Source organism: Amblyraja radiata, chromosome 29, assembly GCF_010909765.2.
Source record: "Amblyraja radiata isolate CabotCenter1 chromosome 29, sAmbRad1.1.pri, whole genome shotgun sequence".
In the NCBI taxonomy this organism is placed as follows: Eukaryota; Metazoa; Chordata; class Chondrichthyes; order Rajiformes; family Rajidae; genus Amblyraja; species Amblyraja radiata.
In genome coordinates, this window is record NC_045984.1 from 8,925,907 (window position 1) to 8,950,523 (window position 24,617).

General features: G+C 42.1%; 1 protein-coding gene across 2 annotated transcripts in view; it reads right to left on the reverse strand.

Moving 5' to 3' along the window:
• Window positions 1-24,617, reverse strand: part of mier2 (MIER family member 2) — an 89,648-nt gene that overhangs the window by 11,780 nt on the left and 53,251 nt on the right. For both annotated transcript variants that reach the window (XM_033046512.1, XM_033046513.1), the window contains exons 4-10: window positions 23,961-24,095; window positions 20,981-21,104; window positions 9,966-10,054; window positions 7,538-7,610; window positions 5,089-5,240; window positions 3,856-3,937; window positions 2,367-2,461 (exon numbers count right to left, since the gene is read on the reverse strand). In XM_033046512.1, the coding sequence (XP_032902403.1) occupies window positions 2,367-2,461; window positions 3,856-3,937; window positions 5,089-5,240; window positions 7,538-7,610; window positions 9,966-10,054; window positions 20,981-21,104; window positions 23,961-24,095 (750 nt within the window). The remainder of the gene's footprint in view (window positions 1-2,366; window positions 2,462-3,855; window positions 3,938-5,088; window positions 5,241-7,537; window positions 7,611-9,965; window positions 10,055-20,980; window positions 21,105-23,960; window positions 24,096-24,617) is intronic.

A 24,617-nucleotide genomic window follows, 5' to 3' on the forward strand; every position in this document is an offset into this window, starting at 1 on the left:
GTGGGCCCGTTTCCATGCTGTATCTAAACTAATGTGCCCAGATGGAAGTTGAGGCATTGTTCTACCAGTGCTAAATCATCCACAATCAGTACCCCGTTCCTGCCTTCTCCCCATATCCCTCAATTCCGCTAGCCCTAAGAGCTCTATCTTTTTTTAATGCATCCATGGAATCGGCCTCCACTGCCTTCTGAGGCAGAGAATTCCCCAAATTCACAACTCTCCGGGAGAAAAAGTTTTTCCTCATCTCAGTTCTAAATGGCCTACCCCTTATTCTTAAACTGTGGCCCCTGGTTCTGGACTCCCTCAATGTCGCGAACATGTTTCCTGCATCTAGTGTGTCCAATCCCTTAAAATTTTAATATGTTTCTATAAGATCCCCTCTCATCCTTCTAGTATCCAATGAATACAAGCCCAGTCGTTCCAGTCTTTCATCATAGTTGTGTAGTTGTGATAAACACAAGAAAATGGTTACCTCAATCCTCACCTTTCACCCTCAGCTTCCATATTCAACTGATCAACAGATCATCCTCTAATTTCAGCCAAAAAGATTAGACCACTATTTACATTCATCCTCTCTGTTTTCAGGTTAGTGAAGGATCCCTTTTGCCACAATTTAGTTTGGCCATTTCCACTAATCTCTCCCCTTATTGAGGTATTTCCCACACAACTGCAGGTGATGCCACACCAGCCTCATTATTTTTTTCCCTTTCTATCATCCAAGGACAGGGCAGCACAGTGGTAGAGTTGCTGCCTTACAGTGCCCAGAGACCCGGGTTCGATCTTGACGACAGGTGCTGACTGTACATTCTCTCTGTGACCGTGTGGGTTTTCTCCTGGTGCTCTGGTTTCCACCCACATTCCAAAGATGTGCAGGCTTTTTTAGGTTACCTGGCTTCTTTAAATTGCCCCTAATGTGTAGGATAGAACTAACGTTTTGGTGATCGTTGGGCAGTGTGGACAAGGGCCTGTTTCGACTTTGTATCTCTAAACTAAACCACCCACAAACTCCTTTTAGGTGAAGCAATTTACTTGCACTTCCATTTTTGAGCATTACATTTGATGCTCACAGTAATACTTCCCCCATCATTGGAGAAACTAAACATCAACTGGGTGACTAATTTGCAGAACGTCAATCAGTCTGTAAGGTTGACAAAATCCAATCCAATATACAACAAATAAATTGAACCAAGACTGAGAAGTCATTGGCCTAAGATATTATCATCTCTGAAAAGAGTGAGATGCGTCTGGAGCATTTCCAATATTTCTTTATACAAGAATCCTTAAACATGTAATATTCTGCCTTTGTCCATTCGTTTCCACATAAGCCAAATTGCTCGAGCATTGCAATTTGGGGCAAACCTTTCATCTTTACCACAGAACAAGGCCATTCAACCCATGTCTACGCTTCCTCTCAGAACAATCCCATATCCTCACCTATTCTGTATAACCTATTCAGCACAACCCACCATGTTGATGCTAATCTATTACCTTCTATGACAGCAAATTCCAGATATCAATCGAAAATCTTTCCCCTCAAAGCCACTTAAAAACTCCTTCATCCCTTCTTGATACCCCTACTATGGGAAACATATTTAGACTACCTACCCTATAGTATAATATATAGTTCTATCAGATCTTACCTCATCCTCCTTCATTCCAGGGAAAACAAGCCCAGCCTATCCAATTTCTCCCCATATCTACAGTCATCTTACCCAGGCAATATCCCAGTGTATCTCCTCTGCACTCTTTGCAGTGCAATGGCATCATTCATATAGTATGACGACTGGAACTGCACACAATATTCCAAGTGTTGTCTAACCAGTGTTTAGTAAAGCTGCAGTGCAACCTCCCAACTTTTATATTCTATGCCCCAACCTATGAAGGCAAGCATACCATATGCCTTGTTCACCACCCTTTCTGCATATGTCGTCCCTTTTATGGCACTATGAACTTGAACCTCAAAGCTCCGTTCATCAACATTAGTGCCTTACAAATTACTGTCCGTCCTACCTCAATTTGACTTCTTAAAATGCACCATTCTCTCACCGACTGCACTGATTTTTCCACCACCAAACTATACTTGAAGTTTGCAGGATTCAATTGATGATCAACTAGCACTTCCTAACCTCCGATGTTATGCGGACTTTGCCCATTTTTTCTGTGACTGCACGTTTCTCGAGGTATTTTGGTTTCCATCCACATCATCAAGCATTACCTTCTGTGTCATTGTGCCGATAGCGTCCTCCAACCTGGCCCTTTATTCGCCTTGATGGCAATGGTGACTGAACTGTAGTACAATTTCCATAAAGTTTTGTTTTAATTTTTATACATCCATCACCTGCACAACTTTTTCCATTTCATTTTACCTTATTTGCCTGTATGAGGTGGAAGTTTTTCCCGTGAACACGAAGGCCATGTTCAAAGTTCCTGCATTCCTCTTCACTCCAGGCACACAATTCATCTGCATGTACAAAAAAAAGGCACCTTATCAATGTAGAATGGAAATTGCACGATTTGCAGAACATGGTTAAAACATTTGCAACCAAAGTTGTACAGGAGCAGTTATGTTGCAGTTATCACAGATTTACCCTTGGTAGCAAAACTTGTTACTTTATAGTCTGATGTTAGGCTTCAGCAAGTTATAACAGCATAAAGCCAATTCTATTATAATTAAGATAGACAAAAACTGGTGTAACTCAGTAGGACAGGCAGCATCTCTGGAGAGAAGGAATGGGTGACGTTTCGGGTCGAGACCCTTCTTCAGACTCAAGAAAATGCAGCTTGGAATTGTCCAAATTGCTCAATTCTTCATATTGCTTTAATACAATTAGCATAAAAATTGTTGGCAAATGGAAGATACTGGTGGTAAAGGTCTCATCTTAACCTGAATAGACACAAAGCTGGGTGGCAATGTGAACTGTGAGGATGATGCTATGAGAATGCAGGGTGACTTGGACAGGTTGGGGAGTGGGCAGATGCATGGCAGATGAAGTTCAATGCGGATAAATGTGAGGTTATCCACTTTGGTAGCAAAAACAGGAAGGCAGATTGCTATCTAAATGGCGTCAAGTTGGGAAAAGGGGAAGTACAATGGGATCTGGGGGTCCTTGTACATCAGTCTATGAAAGTAAGCATGCAGGTACAGCAGGTAGTGAAGAAAGCGAATGGCATGTTGGGCTTTATAACAAGAGGAATCGAATATAGGAGCAAAGTGGTCCTTCTGCAGTTGTACAGAGCCGTGGTGAGACCACAACTGGAGTATTGTGTGCAGTTTTGGTCCCCTAATTTGAGGAAGGACATTTGTGTTATTGAGGGAGTGCAGCGTAGGTTTACAAGTTTAATTTCCAGGATGGCGGGACTGTCATATGCTGTGAGAATGGAACAGCTGGGCATGTACACACTGGAGTTTAGAAGGGTGAGAGGGGATCTCATTGAAACATATAAGATTGTTAAGGGTTTGGACGTGCTAGAGGCAGGAAACGTGTTCCCGATGTTGGGCTGAGTCCAGAACCAGGGGCCACAGTTCAAGAATAAGGAGTAAGACATTTAGAACAGAGACGAGGAAACACTTTTTCTCATAGAAAGTGGCGAGTCTGTGGAATTCTCTGCCTCATGGAGGCATGTTCTCTGGATGCTTTCAAGAGAGCTAAATCGGGCTCTTAAAAATAGCGGAGTCAGGGCATATGGGGAGAAGGCAGGAACGGGGCATTGATTGGGGATGATCAGCCATGATGACATTGAATGGCGGTGCTGGCTCGAAGGGCCGAATGGCCTACTCCTGCACTCATTTTCTATTGAATAGCTATGTAATAATGGTGGATAGCAAGGCATTCAAAACAAAAAATAGATACATACCTTGCACCACTTTGACGTTGAATCTTAGTCTTCTGAGAGCTTCTTCGGCATTAAAGTTACATTTTACCAGCTCATACAAAGCCTATGGAGTTAAACAGAGATAGAAAATTGATTTGTGAAACAGCAGCACTACATTCTGCAAAAGTACCAGGAAGGTAACATAAACAAAACATGAAACTTCTACCAAAATTATTTTTATATCTTCAAGAAAAAAAAAAAGAAAATTTCTAAAACAAAATCAGAAAGCAGTATGAACATCAAGACGAGTGGGAAGGAGGATCAGGAACAAATGGCAACTCAGATGCTGGCTTTAAAAGCTAAGGTATATATCTATGGCATTGTAGTAATGTTTTCAGGTCACACATCGGGATGCAGCAAACTAAATGCTCTCTCCACAATGAAGTGAGCCAGGAACCAGTAGCCCTCAACAATGCTATCAATTAAAGCCACAACCTACAAAGTGTCCATTACATCAACATAGCCCATTCTAATATGATTTAAGCTTATTCTAGTCACAAGTACTGAAAAACAATGAAAAGCTTTCTTTTGCATGTTTTCCATCAGATCAGACATATCATACATAGATACCTTCATTCAGTTCCTGAGACAAAGTCCAATGTCCACAATGAGGTAGAGTTGAATCGAATAGTACCCTCAGTTACGGAAGGACCACTCAGAAGCCTGATAACAGAGGGGAAGAAGCTGTTCCCGAGTCACGTGGTTTGCACTTTCAAGTTTCTGTACCATCTGCCGGACAGGAGCAGGAAGGAGGAATGACCGGCGTGGGACAAGTCTTTATGTTGGCTGCTTTTCCGAGGCAGCTTGAAGTGTAGATAGAGTCAATGCTGGAAAGTCTAGTCTGTGTGGTGAACTCAGCTACGTCCACAACCCTCTGGAATGTCTTGCCGTCTTGGGCAGAGCCGTTCCCAAACCACATTGGTTTCACAATGTTCCTATTGATGATGAGCATTCTTCCAAGTCCTCACACATAAATTGAGTGTCAACCAAAGTAGACCAAAAGTAGAGCCAAATGTTAAGAAGAAACCCCTTTTTGCATGTTATCCTCAAATTATTCTTGTCATGGAATTTTCCAAGGGATTAATTTATTAAAGTACAATTTAGATTTTGGAGGTCATCACATCCACATGAAACTTGGATTGCCAATCGAAAGGAGCATATGGAAAAGTGCTCAACTTTAATATAGAAGGTAATCTGTGTAGACATGATAGTCACCTGTTCACTATCTTTCACAAGTATTCCTTCAGGCAAGGTTTCTGTCATTTTCTCCTCTCTCGATCTCTTTACTGCCTTGTACAGATACTCTTCCACTCGTCTTTCTGGGAGAACGTAGGGGTCCCATAACAACTGGTCTTCATTATCATAAACTGTAAGTGTGAAAGAGAGAACAAAGGCACGAATTTAAATATACCAAATAACAATCATTAAAAAATTGACCACTACCAGTAGAATCTAAGTAAGGAGTCTAACTACCAATAGAGTCTAACTAAACACTAAGGAAATTAAAAAAAAAAAGATACCTCAAAAGTATGCAAAATTAACTAATAAAACACGCATGGTTCTAGCACCTTTTACATCCCAATATTCCTGTGTTTTAGATTCAGTGCATTTTTTGTAAAATGTAGTAATTGCATTAATGACAAACAGTGCAACCATTTCTGAAAAAGGCCTTAAACTGAAAAGCTAACTTGTTTCTCTCTACAGATTGGCCTGGCTGACTGGCCTAATCAGTATTCCCAGCAATTTGTTTTTTTCACATTTTCAACATGTTCCACTTTGAATTTTGACAGGCAGCCAAATTAGCTCAGCAGGAATGGTGAAGATCAAAGAAACATTCACAGAATTTGTTAATTCCTAGGATGATTGCTGTTCAGTTACAATAAATGACCAACTTGTAAAAAAAAAAAAAACCTCTTTTTGAACAGTCAATTGATATCTTGTCTACAATCAGATTAGTCTGAATTCCATCCAAGCATGAACACAGCCACGAACATGGGTGGCATGATACTGTCACCATGTGCAGAAACATTACGCTATTTGGAAACTAGCAGATTTCTCAAGGATGAGTCTATGATGGAATTTTGGGGAGGTTTTGCTGTTGAACAGTCACTAAAAATGGTCACATTTAAAAAGATGGAATTATACAACTTTGGACAAAGATCAGATGCCAAAATCAGGTTGAACTACTCTCCCAGAGTGCCTGTGACATCTTTGACAGCATTAAATTTTAAATGCACTACAAATACAAATTCATTCAGAACGTCTGAAGGTTTCAAGTATAAAATCACTTTGTCTGTATAATCTCCTTTTCCGTAATATTATCTGCCAGATCTAACTCCGGTCCCCCTTTTAGTCTCCTGATTTCTTTCTTAAGTATGCTCCTTAGTTCCCGAAACATAAAAAAGGCCCATAAAATCAAATCAGAATGATACTCTAAAATCAACACTCCACCATAGACTACTACAAGAGCAATTGGAAGATCTAAAAATTAATTAACACCACTAACACGTACTAATATGGCAACAGAGCCAAGACAAAATAGTTTTCATAGATGCAACGTATCTATTCATTCAACGAGTGCGTGGATTTTTAGTTTCTCCGATCTTAAATTGACCGCGATAGATTGGGGAAACTTTGATAAATGCATTGACAGTAGATACAATTTTAAGAAAGTACAAATGATTTATCGCAAGTTTTTATTCCTGTCCAGTACAATAGTAAGTTTTAAAAACATGGTTTACCGAAGGAAATTAAGGATACAGCAGCTTTGGATTCAGATAGGAGACAACAAATATTAGCAGAAACAACTAGCTTGAAGATTGGGAGCAGCTTAGAATTCAGCAAAGAGGCTAAAAAGATTGTTTAAGAAGGGGAAGTTGAAGAGTAAATAGATCTGGGTGTCATTGCACACCAGTTACATAAATTACACATGCATATGCAGCAAGCAGTTGATATTTGGCCCGCAAAATAAATTTGTCCTGCATTATGAGAGGATTGAGTTGTGGAATAAGGAGGCTTTGCTACAATTATGCAGATCACATCTAGAGTATCCCGTGGCGTTTTGGGCTTCATGCCCAAGAAAGGGTATACCTGCCAGAGAGGGAATGTAACAACGGTTCCCCTGAATGATTCTTGGGTTGGTGAAACTGAGAGGAGACAGGGATGGCCAGGTGGCACTCACTGGAGTTTGGACGAATGAGCTGAGATCTCATTCTGACAGGACTGAACAGGCTCAATGCAGGAAGGATGTTTTCTGTGGCTGTTTGGTCACAGTCTCAGCAGACGGGCCATGACATTCAAGATTGCAATGAGAAAAAACGAATTCTTCATTCTGAGGTTGGCAAACTTGTTAAATCCTCTCCGATAGAAGGCTGAGCAAGTCCAGTTGGATAGATTTCCAGATGGATAGATTTCCAGATATGAAAGGCATTTAGGAGTAAGGGGATCCAAACAGAAACAAGATTAGCTATAATTGTATTGAATAGCAGAGCATGCTTGGAGGGCCAAAAGCTTGCTCCTGGTCTTAATTTTCGATATTATAACTAAACAATATTTTCATCCACATCAATCGACGGTATGAAGTATTTGAAGGTCAAGAGAACCAAGAAAATAATTTACCAAAAATGCAAATATGGACGGAACCCACAATGCCTCCCATTCTTACCTTTTTCGTTTTGCCTATATTTACTAATAAAAGGTGGAATTGGAGCTTGATACTGAGGACCAACCATAATTTCCTGAAAGAAAATAAAATACAAATTTTGGCAAGTTCTCTTAAGAGGCTGTGAAATTCACTCAAGTTCCACCCAAAATATTTAAATTGAACATCTAAGCAAATCGGATTATGCAATTAAAGTTGTATATCCTAGGATAAATCATAATCACTTAAATATGGAGTCAGTTCCATTGGGTATGGAGGTGGTCCAGCAGTTAAACTGATAACCCACACTGCTGCGCTAACAATGTGGAGATCAGAGTGCAAGTTCAACCAGGAATACTGTGGCATTTGTACAGTTAATATTCTGAAATTTTAGAAATCTAGCGCTTGGTATTGACAGTATTTTATAGTTAGTTATTTAATCAGTCATCTGCAGATTATACTAAGGGCAATGGTGGAAATCTTTCATCTAGCCCAAGTATGACCACAGACATACAAAAATAAACTCTTAAATGCCCTCCAATAGCCCATTAACCCACTCCATTTACAGGTAATAAGGTATGGGCGGATGTTGGCTGTTTCAATTGCCCAAAGAAATGATTAAGGACAAAAATTAATTCTACTTTACACATTAAATATATACAACAAATTCACGTTGAAATTTGCTTCCAAATTCTGTGACTAAAACTACCACAAAACGTCCAAATTTCAGAATCATTGGACATGAAAGTTCAAATAGCATACTCTCGCTTCAGTTCTGATTCAACAGTTACCATAGTGCTTGTTTAACACACACACACACACACACACATTTCCGCTCTCAATTATCGCAAATTGCAGTATAAAATCCTCTGTGAAGCTTGGAGCCATAATGCAAGTTGACTGAAGTGGAAATGTCTTTGATTCAATAGCAATATTGTGTCAATGGGTTGCCTTGTATCATCTTGAACAATGGCATTAGCCATTTACTGCTCTATTGTCAGGACCACTTTTAAGAAAAATTGCTCAAGGTTCTTCAAACAATTCTGTACATCAAAACTTTTATACCATCCTTCATATTTCTGTGTTTCACCCACATTCTCTTTTGTTGCATCCAATCTTTCTCTTACTGCCATGTCACAACTCAGCAACAAACAGGTCTAATACTTTCTGCATGCAAGTTCCATAAAGTACATCATGGTAAAAATCACTCAGCCTTAAACCCATGAAGAAACTTGGAACCATTGAAGAGATAACAGATCCTTCCCTTTTCCTTAACCAACCAGTAAACATTCATAAATTCTGAGATAATCACTGATCTGATGGTGCAACTCATAATCTTGTGCATTACAAACCCCTCTTGCAACAATTATTGTTATATCCTTTAATTTGAATTTATTTAATTGCATCCCTTAACAGGTTTTACATAGATTTAGTATAAACGTAGATTTAGCCATCTTTGTAATCTAGACCTCGTGCAATAAAACTCAGTGCAGCAAAATTACAAAAACCTGCATTCCAACAATTCAGAAAGCCCAGTATCGGCATCTGGCTACTCAGCTAACGTTTTCCGTTTATCTTCACACTCATCGGAGGACGGACCCATGCTCCCTTCTGACTTGCTGGGGCTGGAGTTCCCATATTCTCTAAATTCACCTTTCACTGAGAACATGTTTGTTTTTCATTAGCTTGGTCCTCAGTTCCCATTCAACTCACTGGGGGGGGGGGGGTGCCATTTCCTATGCTCCCTTTAAACTGTTTCCTGTATTCTTTTTACATTTATTAGGGTTTACGGAGAAATTTCTTGCAATACTGCATAACACCTTGAAATAAAACAGAAAATCTGTTTGTCTGCCAGGGTCCTGAGCATGCTGAGTTATCAGGATTTTACAATGTACATTACATCTCTTAAAAATTACTCTCAATTTTAACGATTTGATTTTACAATCAATTTCTGTAAAACAAATCTTACAAATACATACATATTCAAGATAATACTTCCATATATGACAGCCAGCTGAAAGTATAAAAATGCCATAGACCACAAGTCATAAGAGAAGAATTAGGCAATTCAGCTCTTCGAATCTACTCTGCCATTTGATCATGGTCGATCTATTTTTCCCTCTCAGCACCTTAATGAATGTTCTCATGATCTTCGCGCATGCATCCTTGCACGCCTTATTTAGTTAACCAAGAATCTGCTTGGAATTTATCCAATATGAGTAGCTCAGTTGCGTGCTACCCCAATAATCTGGTATTTTCAAAGCACGACAAAAGTGGGGAAAACCAAAAATGATAGAAGGCAGATGTAAAAGAGAGGTAATTGTGGGAAGATCAAGCACTTTTGTAGTAGAAGCTGCAGAACATGTTATGACCAACCCTGTAAAGGTGGCATCTCTTCCGGACCCACAGGCTGATGAAGGATATACACTAATCTATGCCCACAGGCACTAACCTTTTTACAGTCATTCGACAAAATAGAATCATCTTCTTCAGAATCCTCATCCGTTAAGGAAAGTTCCTTATCATCTTCAATAGAATTAGCTAGAAAGCAAATAAAACATAATTTATATTTATATCCAAATTAAATAGTTAAATATAACTAATAATTATTTTTTGTTACTTCGTGCAGCTACACAATTAACTGTGGTAAAACTCAAGAATTGATGTGGAACTGAACTGAATCAGAATTTCCTCTGATCTTTATTTGCTGTATTAAAATTACATATAATTAATACCAATGATATTACATTTAATAATTGAAACAGTTATGTATTATTCAATTAAACAATTTTTTTTAGCATTTGTCTTTTTCTCAACCTCTACAAACATGCATGGAGGAATAAAATGCCTAGCATTCTAAATAGGATCTTAACCCACCATCAATTTTAGATACATGGAACTGCAGATGCTGGTTTACAAAAAAGGCTCAAAGTGCTGGAGTAACTCAGTTGGTCAGACAGCACGGAGGACAGGAATAGATGATGTTTCGGGTAGAGACCCTTCTTCAGACGGATTGTAGTGGAGGTGGGGAGGAGGGGAAACCAGGCAAGTGATACGTGGATACAGGTGGGGTGGGTTTGAAAGGCAGATGGTTGAACAAAGGCCAGAGATGAGAAGCCAAAAGGTGTGAGATAAGGATTGAAGTAGTAGTAATGAAGCAAGTCCCACTTAACTACATTTTACAGCACCTGCTTTGAATCTGGAACCCGAGTGCCATTTAATTGTCTAAATGCCAACAGTTCCAATCAAAACCACCAGCAAACGTTAGCAATGTTCAACCCATTTTGCAACTTCATGGAAGTTTAAAGCCTGCTTAGTTCTCGTAAAGGCTATTAACCTGAAAAAAAAACTAAGAAAAATTTAAATTTTATTATTATTTAGGACATAACTTAAAAAAAAAATTAACGAGCTTTTAACACGAGGAATCTACTGTTTGTGCAAAAATAGTTTAGAGATTTTAATTTCTCTTCGGCAGACCCTCTCTCTCTCGCTCTCTCTCTCTCTTCCTCCTGTTCATCGTTTTCCTCCAACTAATATAATGATTTGGTTGAAGTCACTGTTAAATCTTTGACACAGACTGGCAAGAATGTTGGCTGAGAAAAGGATGCAAGGATGATACGAAGGGAAAACGGCAGGTTACATGAAAAGAACACAGATAAATTATGTGAATGGGCAAAGATGCAGCAATCTGAATATGTGGGAAAATGTGAGATTGCACAGTTCAGCAGGAAAAATGAAAGAATATTAAAGGGTGAAGGAGAGAGCTCTGATGCAGAGGGACTGGATGTACTACTGTACATTATAGCCTTTCCAACAAAGAGATAAGGTTTATTAGATTGAAACCCGGAAGGGACAAGTGTTCCGACAATTGCAATATCTAGGCCGCTGGAGTTTACTGACGAGAGGGGAGACTGTAGTACAAGTTCCAGAGGGATCAGGGCGAAGAATATGGTCAGGGCAAAGCAGAGTTGTGAAAGATCCAGAGGCGCCAGGGCAAGGTTCTTCTTCGAAGGGGTCACGGTTTTTTAAATAAACGATCATCGGTTAAGAAGGAAATTAAGCAAAACGTTTTTCAACTGCATTATTTGATCAATTTCCCTCCTGGGATAAAGTTCTATTGTATCGTATTGATATTCTGGAACTCTTGATCCTCCTAGGGCAGTTGAAGAAGAATCTTTGAATATTTAGAGGCAGAGTCATAAGGTGTATCTCTGTATTCAGGTTCATAAGTGAAAGGAACAAAATTAGGCCATTCAGGCCATCAAGTGTACTCCACCATTTAATCATGCCAACCTCGCCAACGGTCTATCCGTCTTTTCGTTTTTTTTGTTATTTTTAGTGTATTTTAAAAAGTATGTGTTAATGTTCTCTGGTTTGTTTTATGTGGAGGGTGAGGGAGGGGGTCGAGGGAAACTTTTTTTCAATCTCTTTTTTATTATTATTATTTTTTAAATTATTTTAAAAAAATATTTGTTTTATTAGAAGCAATTGAACAAGGAGAAAGTAATCGACATAACAATTATACAATTTTCGTACAGCTTCAGTTTTAACATTTTATAAACTAATAAGTGAATCGCAAAAAAGAAAAAAAGGAAAGGGAAAGGAAGAAAGGAAAAGTTGCGTACAGTTTTGGTCTCCAAATCTGAGGAAGGACATTATTGCCATAGAGGGAGTGCAGAGAAGGTTCACCAGACTGATTCCTGGGATGTCAGGACTATCTTATGAAGAAAGAATGGATAGACTTGGTTTATACTCTCTAGAATTTAGGAGATTGAGAGGGGATCTTATAGAAACTTACAAAATTCTTAAGGGGTTGGACAGGCTAGATGCAGGAAGATTGCTCCCGATGTTGGGGAAGTCCAGGACAAGGGGTCACAGCTTAAGGATAAGGGGGAAATCCTTTAAAACCGAGATGAGAAGAACTTTTTTCACACAGAGAGTGGTGAATCTCTGGAACTCCCTGCCACAGAGGGTAGTCGAGGCCAGTTCATTTGCTATATTTAAGAGGGAGTTAGATGTGGCCCTTGTGGCTAAGGGGATCAGAGGGTATGGAGAGAAGGCAGGTACGGGATACTGAGTTGGATGATCAGCCATGATCATATTGAATGGCGGTGCAGGCTCGAAGGGCCGAATGGCCTACTCCTGCACCTAATTTCTATGTTTCTAAAAAGAAAAGAAAGAATTTCGAAAAAGATACAAAAAAAGAAAGAAGACCCCTGAACTAACGAAGAAGTGAAAAAAAAAGCGGAGATATATCCCACTACCCTTCCCTACACCCGCTCACCCGACCCTAGCGTCGGTTTTGAATTTGTGTTCAACCATTCTGTTGTTGAAGAAATTAAATGAAAGGAGACCATATTTTGGAAGATTGATCTGATTTGTCCGACAAAACAAGCCTTATTTTTTCTAAATGTAGTGTCTCGGTCATTTCTGTAATGCACATCTTCACTGTCGGAACTGTTATCTTTTTCTAGAATTTAAGTATAAATTTTTTCGCAGTTATCAAACCGTAGTCAAGGAAGCGTCTTTGGAATATCGTTAACTTAGGGCAGCCCTCTGACATTCCTAATATTATTAATTTTGAATCTGACTCCAATTGAATTTTGAGTGTTTTAGAAATGGTCTTGAATATTCCCATCCAGAAAATTTGTATTTTTCTCCAACCTTGCCGGAGATGCGATTGTTTTCCGGATCGTATCTCCGGTCGCTCTGCGGCCTAACATCATGGAGCTAGCGGCCCTGCTCGAGACTGACTTTGAGCCCCACCGTGGGGCCGTGGATGTACCATCGGAGTCTGCGATCCCTCGCCTGCGGATTTCAACATCAAGGAGCTCGCAGTCTCGGGTAGAGATTGATGTCTGGAATCTCCAAACTCGTAGGAGGTCTGACTAGCCCCGACCTGGGGTCCGATCTCCCGGCGCGGGGAGCTGAGATCTCTCCCCCCCCCCCGATGCAGAGGAACTGACCACCGGTTACGGGAGCCAAGATCGTCCCGTCAACGGAAGGTCCGAGTGCCCCGACCGCGGGAGATCAAAGAAAGGAAGGAATTAAACTGTTTTCGCCTTCCATCACAGTGAGGAATGTGGATGAGTCACTGTGGTGGATGTTTATGTTAAAATGTATTTTGTGTGTCTTGTTGCTTTTTATTAGTATGACTGTTCAAGTTCAAGTATTCAAGTGAGTTTATTGTCATGTGTCCCTGTATTGGACAATGACATTCTTGCTTTGCTTAAGCACACAGAACATAGTAGGCATTTACTACAAAACAGATAAGTGTGTCCATATACCATAATATAAATATATACACACATGAATAAATAAACTGATAAAGTGCAAATAACAGAAAATGGGTTCATAATAATCAGAGTTTTGTCCGAGCCAGGTTTAATAGCCTGATGGCTGTGGGGAAGTAGCTATTCCTGAACCTGGTTGTTGCAGTCTTCAGGCTCCTGTACCTTCTACCTGAAGGTAGCAGGCAGATGAGTGTGTGGCCAGGATGGTGTGGGTCTTTGATGATACTGCCAACCTTTTTGAGGCAGCGACTGCGATAAATCCCCTCGATGGAAGGAAGGTCAGAGCCGATGATGGACTGGGCAGTGTTTACTACTTTTTGTAGTCTTTTCCTCTCCAGGGCGCTCAAATTGCCGAACCAAGCCACGATGCAACCGGTCAGCATGCTCTCTACTGTGCACCTGTAGAAGTTAGAGAGAGTCTTCCTTGACAAACCGACTCTCCGTAATCTTCTCAGGAAGTAGAGGCGCTGATGAGCTTTCTTGATAATTGCATTAATGTTCTCGGACCAGGAAAGATCTTCAGAGATGTGCACGCCCAGGAATTTGAAGTTCTTGACCCTTTCAACCATCGACCCGTTGATATAAATGGGGCTGTGGGTCCCCCTCCTACTCCTTCCAAAGTCCACAATCAGTTCCTTGGTTTTGCTGGTGTTGAGGGCCAGGTTATTGCGCTGGCACCATATGGACAGTTGCTCGATCTCTCTTCTATACTCCGACTCATCCCCATCAGTGATACGTCCCACAACAGTGGTGTCGTCAGCGAACTTGATGATGGAGTTCGCACTATGCCCGGCTACACAGTCATGAGTATAGAGTGAGTACAGCAGGGGGCTGAGCACGCAGCCTTGAGGTGCTCCTGTGCTGATTGTTATCGAGGCTGACACATTTCCACCAATACGAACAGACTATGGTCTGTGAGTGAGGAAGTCGAGGATCCAATTGCAGAGGGATGCGCAGAGACCCAGTTCTGCGAGTTTGGTAACCAGCTTGGAGGGGATGATTGTGTTAAATGCCGAGCTGTAATCGATGAATAACAGCCTGACATATGTTTTTGTTGTCCAAGTGGTCCAGAGCGGAGTGAAGGGCCAGCGAGATCGCATCCACCGTTGATCTGTTGTGGTGGTAAGCGAACTGCAGTGGGTCCAAGTTTTTGTCGAGGTAGGAGTTGATTTGCTCCATGATCAACCTCTCAAAGCACTTCATCACCACCGGCGTTAGTGCCACTGGTCGATAGACATTGAGGCACATCACCTTACTCTTCTTGGGCACTGGTATAATTGATGCCCTTTTAAAGCAGGTGGGGACCTCAGACCTCAGAAGTGAGAGGTTGAAAATGTCCGTAAAAACTCCAGCCAGTTGGTCCGCACAGGTTTTTAGAACACGACCGGGTATACCATCAGGTCCAGGTGCTTTTCGGGGGTTCACCCCTCTGAAGGATTTCCTGACGTCGGCCTCTGTGACTGAGACTGAGATGCCATCACAGCGAATGGGGGATCGGGAAGGCACATCAGTATTCTCCCTATCAAAGCGTGCGTAAAACGCATTGAGCTCGTCAGGGAGTGATGTTTCACCGACATTCGAGCTGCCTCCTGGTTTCGCCTTGTAGGAGGTGATTGCATTCAGGCCCTGCCACAGCTGCCGAAAATCTGTCTCATCCTCCAGTTTGGAGGAGAAGTCCCTTTTGGCCTTTTTGATGGCCTTACCAAGGTCGTATCTGGACTTCATGTAGGCCACTGTATCATCGGAAGTGAATGCCCTGTGTCTGGACTTCAGAAGAGTGCGGATCTCAAAGTTCATCCAAGGTTTCTGATTGGGAAACACACGGAAGGTTTTTGTAGGGATGCAGTCCTCCACACATTTCTTTACGAAGTCTGTAACGACTGCGTATTTGTTCAAGTCCGTTGCCGAGTCCTTGAACATTGCCCAGTCTACAGACTCCAAACAGTCCTGGAGTTGTTCCTCTCCCCCCCCCCCCCAGCTCTGTACAGTCCTCACCTCTGGGGGTGCGCTCTTTAATTGCTGCCTGTAGGCAGTAAGGAGCACCGCGGTATGGTTGGATTTACCGAAGTGAGGGCGAGGGATAGAACGATAGGCATTCTTGATGGTGGTGTAGCAGTGGTCGAGGGTGTTAGGTCCTCTGGTGCAGCAGGAGACATGTTGGTGGAAGTTAGGGAGTGATTTCTTTAGGTTTGCCTTATTGAAGTCCCCAGCAATGGTGGTAAATGCCTCGGTGTAAGACGTCTGGTGTTTGTTGACCACGGCGTGCAGCTCCTCCAGTGCCAGACGGACGTCTGCCTGGGGTGGGATGTAGACCGCGGTCAGGATAACGGAGGTGAATTCCCATGGGAGGTAGAAGGGACGGCACTTCACCGCCAGATGTTCGAGGTGTAGAGAGCAGGAGTTGGACAGGACTGCCACGTCTGAGCACCACGCAGAGTTGACCATGAGGCAGACGCCCCCTCCTCTCCCTTTCCCAGATGCTAGTGTACGGTCCATACGGTGGATGGTGAACCCTTCAGGCTGGACCGCTGAGTCTGGGGAGCTGGGGGTGAGCCATGTCTCTGTGAAACAGAACACAGAACATTCCCTCAGCTCCCTTTGATAAAGCAGCCTTGCCCTTAAGTCCTCCACTTTATTTTCAAGGGACTGTACGTTGGCCAGTAGGATAGTAGGGAGAGGGGGCCGAAGTCCCCTGCGCTTCATTCTGACCTGAAGTCCTGCCCGTCGACCAAGTTTCCGGACACAATGGAGGCTTCCCCTTTGTTTCCAGGTACTGTGCTTGCTGCACCTGCTGTTTCTGCGGACTGTATGGCAAATCAAATTCCTCGTATGTTGCAAAACATACTTGGCTGGTAAAGTATGATTATGATTATTATGATGATTATGATCTATCTCTTCCTCCTAACCAAATTCTCCTGCCTTCTCCCCATAACTCTTAGCATCTGTACTAATTAAGAATCTATCTCTGCTTTAAAAATATCCATTGATGGCCTCCACAGCCTTCTGTGGCAAACAATTCCACAGATTGACCACCCTCTGACTAAAGAAATTCCTCTTATCTCCTTCCTAAAGGAACGTCCTTTAATTCAGAGGCTATGACCTCTCGTTCCAGCATCCTCTCCACATCCACTCGATCAAAGCCTTTCACTATTCCCCCCCATCATTCTTCTAAACTCCAGCGAGTAAAGGTCAGTGCCATCAAGCGCTCATCATAAGTTAACCCGCTCATTCCTGGGATCATTCTTATCAACCTCCTCTGGATCCTTCCTCAGATATGGTGCTCAAAATTGCTCGATACTCCAAATGCGGCCTGATCAGCACTTTAGAGCCTCAGCATTACATCCCTGTTTTTGTATACAAGCCCTCTTGAAATAAATGCTAGCAATGCATTTGCCTTCTTTACTACAGATTCGACTTGCGGATTAACTTTTTGGGAATCCTGCACAAGCACTCCCAAGTCCCTTTGCACTTCAGATTTCTGGATTCACTCCCCATTTAGATTTAAAAAAAAAAAATTTGTTCCTAATACCAAAATGCATGACTCCACACTGTGCTACACTATATTCCATCTGCCACTTCTCTGCCCACTCTCCCAAGGTCTTTTGCAGAGTCACTGCTTTCTCTGCACTACCTGCCTCTCCACATATTTTCGTATCATCCGCAAACTTGGCCACAAAGCCTTGACGACTGCATCGGTGCTACCTCCTGCAACCACTGACTTCATTAATTTTACTACTAATTTCAATCCTGCACTCAGATTCACTTGGACCATCTCTGACATCTTCCCACCTTTTATTGATCTCACTGTCTCCATCATTGGAGACACACTGACAACTGACATATATTATAAACCCACTGACTCCCACAGCTATCTAGACTACACTTCTTCCCACCCTGCTTTCTGCAAAGACTCTATCCCTTCCTCACAATTCCTCAGTCTCAGCCGCATCTGCGCCCAGGATGAGGTTCTTTAGGGAGTGGGGATTCCCCTCTTCCATCATAGATATGGTCCTCCCTAGGGTCTCCTCGATATCCTGCAACTCTGCTCTTGCTCCCCCCCCTCCCCCCAGTCGTAACAAGGACGGTCCCCCTGGTCCTCACCTTCTACCCCATCAGCCATTACATATCCTCCAACATCTTCACCACCCCAACGGGATCCCACCACTTGCCACATCTTCCCATCACCACCCCTTTCTGCTTTCCGCAGAGACCGTTCCCTCCACAACTCCCTCGTCAACTTGTCCCTTCCCACCCCAAACCACCCTTACCCAGGTACTTTCTCCTGCAACCGCAGGAGATGCAACACCTGTCCCTATACCTCCCCCCTCGACTCTGTCCAAGGACCCCAACAGTCTTTTCAGATGAGGCAGAGGTTCACTTGCACCTCCTCCAACCTCATCTACTGTATCCGCTGTACCAGGTGTGGACTCCTATATATCGCCGAGACCAAGCGCAGGCTTGGCCATCGTTTCGCTGAACACCGCCTAAACCTACCTGATGTCCCGGTTGCTAAACACTTCTCCTCCCATTCCCACACTGATCTTTCTGTCCTGGGCCTCCTCCATTGTTGGAGTGAGGCCCAGCGCTAATTGGAGGAACAGCACTTCATATTTCGCTTGTATTTCAATGCACGTGGTCTAAGAAACAAAGTGAATGACCTTGTAGCAGAAATTGGTAGGTATATTCCTCATATTCAGCTTACACCCCAGCGGTATGAACATTGAGTTCTCTAATTTTAAGTAACCCTTGCTTTCCCTCCATCTCCATCCCTCCCAGTTCTCCGACCAGTCTTACTGTCCCCGACAACATTTTATCTCAGTTTGCTTTGTTGTTAGCTTCTCCTAGCTAACAATGATCTATTCTACATCTTCCTTGATTTATATTCCCTTTGTCATATTTTCACACCTTACACTTACTTATCTATTACCCTTATCCCCTGACATCAGTCTGAGGGTCTCGACCCAAAACATCACCCATTCCTTCTCTCCAGAGATACTGCCAGTCCCACTGAGTTACTCCAGCATTTTGTGTTTATCTCGGGTCCCTTTCCAGTCAACTTTGGCCTGCTCCTCCCTCGTGTCTCTGTAGTCCCCTTTGCTCAGCTATAATACTGACACAACAGATTTCACCATCTCCCTCTCAAATTTCAGGTTAAATCTTAACATATTGTGGTCGCTACCTCCGCGTGGTTCCTTTACCTTGAGTTCCCTGATAAAATCCGGTTCATTACACAACACTAAATCCAGAATTGCCTTTTCCCTGGTAGGTTCCACTACAAACTGCTCTAAGAAACCATCTCAGAACTCTACAAATTCCCTTTCTTGGGGTCCAGTACCAACCAGATTTTCCCAGTCTACCTCCATATTGAAATCTCACAGGACCACCGTAGCATTGCCTTTCCTACATGACGATTATATTTTCTGATGTAACTTGATTCCTATATCCTGGCCACTGTTTGGGGGCATGTAAATAACTCCCATTAAGGTCTTTTAATCCTTACAATTTCTCAGCTCTACCCTCAATGACTCTGCATCTTCTGATTCTATGTCACCCTTCGCTAAGGGCCGAATTCCATTCCTTACCAGCAGAGCTACCTCACCCCCTCTGCCCACCTGTCTGCCATTCCGATAAGACATATAACCTTGAATATTCAGCTCCCAGCTCCGATCCTCTTGCAGCCATGTCTCTGTAATTCGCACATCATACCTGCCAATTTCTAACTGTGCTACAAGCTCATCCACTGTATTGCTTATACTACGTGCATTCAAATACAACAGCTTTAATTCGGTATCACCTCACCTCCTCTCACAACTGTCCCGATTTTACTCTGTAACCCCTTAAACTTTGTTCTATTACTTCTGGAGACTCCTGTAACTTTTCCTGCACTCTTTTTCCCTTTAATTACACCCTTACACTTCCAATTTGATGACTCCCTCCCCCCTTCCTATTTAGTTTCAAGCTCTATCTACGCCCCTGGTTATACGGTTTGCCAGCAGTCTGGCCCCAGCCAGCGTTAAATAGATTCTTGAAGGCAAGGAAGCGAAAGATTACCAGAGGTCACTGGGAATATGGAACTGAGGTTATAGATTGGGCAATTGTGATTCAAGATGTCGAGTAGGCTCCATGGGCATTTATGCCAAAATTTATGTGTTCTTATTTGGAAATACAGAAACCAACTTTGCCTCCTATGTCATAACATTAATCTGGAAGCTGTTGACAATACCAGAACTCAAGAGAACTAAGGAAAGAAGTCAAACTGCTGGATATCTTTCCCAAAGGAGTAGATTATGCAGAATTGTAACAAATTTCCAACATGGAACTAAATTAAAAAAAAACTAATTTGCTTACATGCTTCACGAATTCTGAACTTAAAGCAATTGGGGGTACACAATACACAGAAAACAACAATCAGCAAAGACGTCTGAACAGACAATTTTAATGAGACTACAAAGTGAAATCGATAACTGGCATCAAATAGATCAAAGGGCCTGTCCCACATGCGACTCTTTTGGCTACTGCCAGGGACTAGTTTTAATGAAATTCACTAACGACAGCGCCTACGACAGCAAAAATTGTCGCCACTGTCGCTGAAGCTTTTTCAACATGTTGAAAATTTAGCAGCAGTCGCCTGTATTCACTCAAAAAATTCGCCTAAGTGGGACAGGTCACTAATTTGTTATTTCACAAGAGGAAAGCTCGTAATGATCACGAGGGATTATTAATATTCGACTCCATCTATTTAACCAGAGTAGATTGCGCTGTATGTGTCAAAGCCTGTTTGTTGAGTATAACTAGCCAACATTGAATTGGACTAGGTAAATTGAATGGTAAAGAGCATTTCCTAACATAATCGTACAGGATCATTCCTCCTTTCTCCATATCCTTTGAGCATGTTCTAGGGCAAAAATAAAAATATTTTCGCCTCTAATATCTGGTGAGGTAACAGCGAAAAAAAAGATTGAGAATGATAGGTCAAACCAGTAATATTATTGGACTATTTACTACAGAAAAATTAACACTCTGCAGGTAAAGCGTCTTTAAAAACCCCCCAATTAAATACAGCAATGTGGCAGAGTGTGGCAGTGAATAGTCCATTGGTGTTTGCATGAATAAAACACAATGAATTAAATGGCAACCTTCGTACGGTTTTGATAAACCATGTCATACAACTTACATCTCAAAGGGTGGGGAAAAAGATCTGATGCCTCATGGGAAGTAACTGATGGAGTCAAATCGTCTGCTGAAGATTGGGTTTCATCCTCCTCTTCTCCAGAAAGAAGATCTTTAGCTATTTGTTCCTGTCAACAAAGTGAAGGGCTTATTATTAATGTTTGATCGTTTGGTTACTTCTTTTGCTGCAATTTTCTCAGAGGATTTCAGAGTTTGAGCTCTTTCACATTATAGTCACAGCTTGATTAGTTTAGAGATACAGCATGGTAAAAGGCCCTTCAGCCCACCAAGTTCAGGCGACCAGCAATCACCCTTTCACACTAGTTCTGTTCTCCCTCTTTCTTACTCACTCCTTACACACACGGGGCAATTGTAGAGAGGCTAATTAACCTGCAAACCAGCATTACCAGAGCACCTAGAGGAAATCCACACAGGGAGAATGTGCAAACTTTACACAGGCCGCACAGAAGGTCAGGCTCACCCAGGTTTTTGGTGCTGTGAGGCAGCAGCTCTACTAGCTTAATGCCTTTCTGGACCATAGAAGTTGAGTGAGTTCATAGTGGAAGATCAATTTAGTGGATTTTAAATAATTTTATTGGAAACTAGACCAACTGGGACCCATCCCCTCAACGCACAGTGGTGGTGGTGGTGGGGGGGCAGAGAGGGAGCGTGAAGGGGACAGAGAGGGAAGGGGGTAGAGTTTGAGGGGTTTGGGGGTTGGGGATGGGGGTGCATCGTCAGAGGGGAGGGCTGGTTCCTGAATGTCGCTCCCGGCTTCAGCAAGAAGACAGCGTGGTTTTTTTCAAAGGTCTTGCGAGCGGCACGGCCGGGCGACGTGACTTGCAGCGCCTGAATACAATGTGCAGCCATTGTGACGTCATCACGTCATCAGCCAAAGCCGTTTCATTTTCTAAGTTATTTGAAAGTTTTGAACATTTTGATTAATAACTCAAGAAATAAAGCTCGAAATTTTCAGGTAAGCCGATTTTTTACTTCACCCGATAAATCTCTACAGGAATATGTATCGTCAGGGCGTCGTTTTTTCGAGCAGTCTGATTATACACCCACACATACACACATCCAAGATTAGAGTTTTATAAGTATATAGATTATGAAATAAGTTCAGAGAATGTTTTTTATGGGTCTTTTGTCCAATAGATTACTGGAATCAAGCTGCATAGCACCTTAACCACAAGAATAGATATTAAGCAGTTTATTAAATATTGATTGTAAGATTGGGTAACAAAAGATTACACGATAGCGCTGCGCTAGTGTAGCTACCTTACAGTGCCAGAGACCCATGTTCAATCCCCAGTATTGGTGCTCGTCTGTACGGAGTTTTACGTTCTTCCTGTGACCTGCGTGTGTTTTCGCTTTCCTCCCACACTCCAAGGATGCACATGTTTGTATGTTAATTGGGTTGGATTGTGTTAATGTGCAGGGATTGTTACGTGTTTTACCCAATGGTGATAATTAAGTAGATTATGGCAACAATTGCGAAGTATGCTTTCCCATTCTATTTATGTTTACGAAACATTACATTCAAGTTGATGGGAAGAGATGCTGGAGAACAGATAGGGGCAGAGAAACATTATATTTTTCATGGTCATAAAGTGATATAGTGTCGAAACAGGCCCTTCGGCCCAACTTTCCCATATCGGCTAACAATGTCCCAGCTACACTAGTCACACCTGCCTGCATTTGGTCCATATTCCTCCAAACCTGTCCTATCAATGTACCTGTCTAACTGTTTCTTAAACAATGGGATAGTCCCAGCCTCAACTACCTCCTATGGCAGCTTGTTCCATGCACCCATCACCTTTTGTGTGAAACAAGAACGGAACTCACTATCAAAACATGGAGGGGACGGGGGACACAATTTTTTGGCGGCTGCTCGCGCATGCGCACACTCACACGAGGCTTCAGAGGCTCAATCCAGCGCTAAATGCAGCTCAACTGCCTGTCTCACCGGGTTAACCAACAGCCCTGTCTGGACTGACGGGATACCAGCGCTGCTTCTCCGCGCTGGCCATATTTCCCGTAAGTCCAGGCAGGTTAACCTGGCGGGGATGTCGCTCACCTCTCAAAACATGGGGGGACGTGTCCCCTCTGCCCCCCCCCCCCCCCCCCCCCACCCCCGGGTTTTCCGCCCCTGGTGTGAAAAAGTTACTCCTTGGATTCCTATTAAATCTTTTCTACTTGAACCTGTGTCCTCAATTCCCCTACTTTGGGCAAGAGACTGTGCAACTACCCGATCTATTCCTCTCATGATTTTGTATCTTGGCAAAGATGCAGATTTGGATGCTAATCAACATTTACCCAGAAGATGTTTTTCCCACATTAATCGGGTATAAACAATAGTTTATATATTATCTATAAAATAAAGAATTGGGATTATTAAATGCAAGCTCTAAATCTGTAGAGATCTTTGGAAAGATCACATTTTCGCAATGATTCAAATTTTTCAATTATGTCAAGGAACACATCACTATTAGATCTCCCATGAACAGCTTTTGATCATATTGGTAATAATTGGCTTATTACTTTAAAGATCCCAGGAGATTCGCATGGTGTTGGTGTAAAGAGGTTAGTCTAGATGATCAACGCGGACTTGTTGGCCGGAAGAGCCAGCTTTTGTGTCTAGTTTAGAGATACAGTACGGAAACAGTCCTTTCTGCCCGCATCGACCAGCGACTCCCGCATACATTAACACTACCCTACGCACATCAGGGGAATTTTTCCATTTATACCAAGCCAATTAACCTGCAAACGTATAATTCTTTGGAGTGAAGGAGGAAATGGAAGTTCTCCGAGAAAACCCATGCAGGTCACGGGAAGGGCGTACAAACTCCATTCAGACAAGTACCCGTAGCCAGAATCGAACCCGGGTCTCTGGCGCTGTAAGGCAGTAGCTTTACCGCTAAGCCACCATGCCGCCCATGTTGTATGACTATCACATGAATTGATCTCTCAACAGTTCTGACCTTGTCCAGGGTCATATCCGGTAAGTTGTCAGCAAGTTCGCTGGGAGAGCTGCCCTCACTTTCATGTTCAGAGATTGGATCGGATGCTTCATAGCCATAAAGTGCTAGAAGTTCTTCCAGAGGTACATCACTTTCCTTCATGAGATTAAAACAAATATGAATGGATCTTAGTTCTTTATTTCCACTTTGAACGAAGGCTTTTAAACACAAATACGATGCAATAAAAGGATGTTTCACTGGAATGTAATTACACATGGCAAGTTTAAATTAAATCACATCACAATTATTTTTATAAAATCTTAGCTAGACTTTATTAAAAATTATCTGTTAATTAATTAAGTTCCAACATTTTTTTGCTGCTCTGTGCCAAGTATTTCAATGTAGCTTAATAAAACCAAATGATTTTATTTTTAACACCGCACATTTGTTAAAGCATAGTTGTCTGTCAGCAATTAGACCAAACAACTAAAGTACTGAACAGAGGGAATTATTCTACCTGTGCTCAATTATCAAAAATATACTGCTTTTAAGTAAGTAAGTAAGTAAACTTTATTTATATAGCGCATTTTAAGCCAATTTGCATTGACCCCAAAGCGTTTTACATAATTTAAATAATAATAAGTTCCATTGCAAACCATAGAAAAAGGTTTAAAAAAT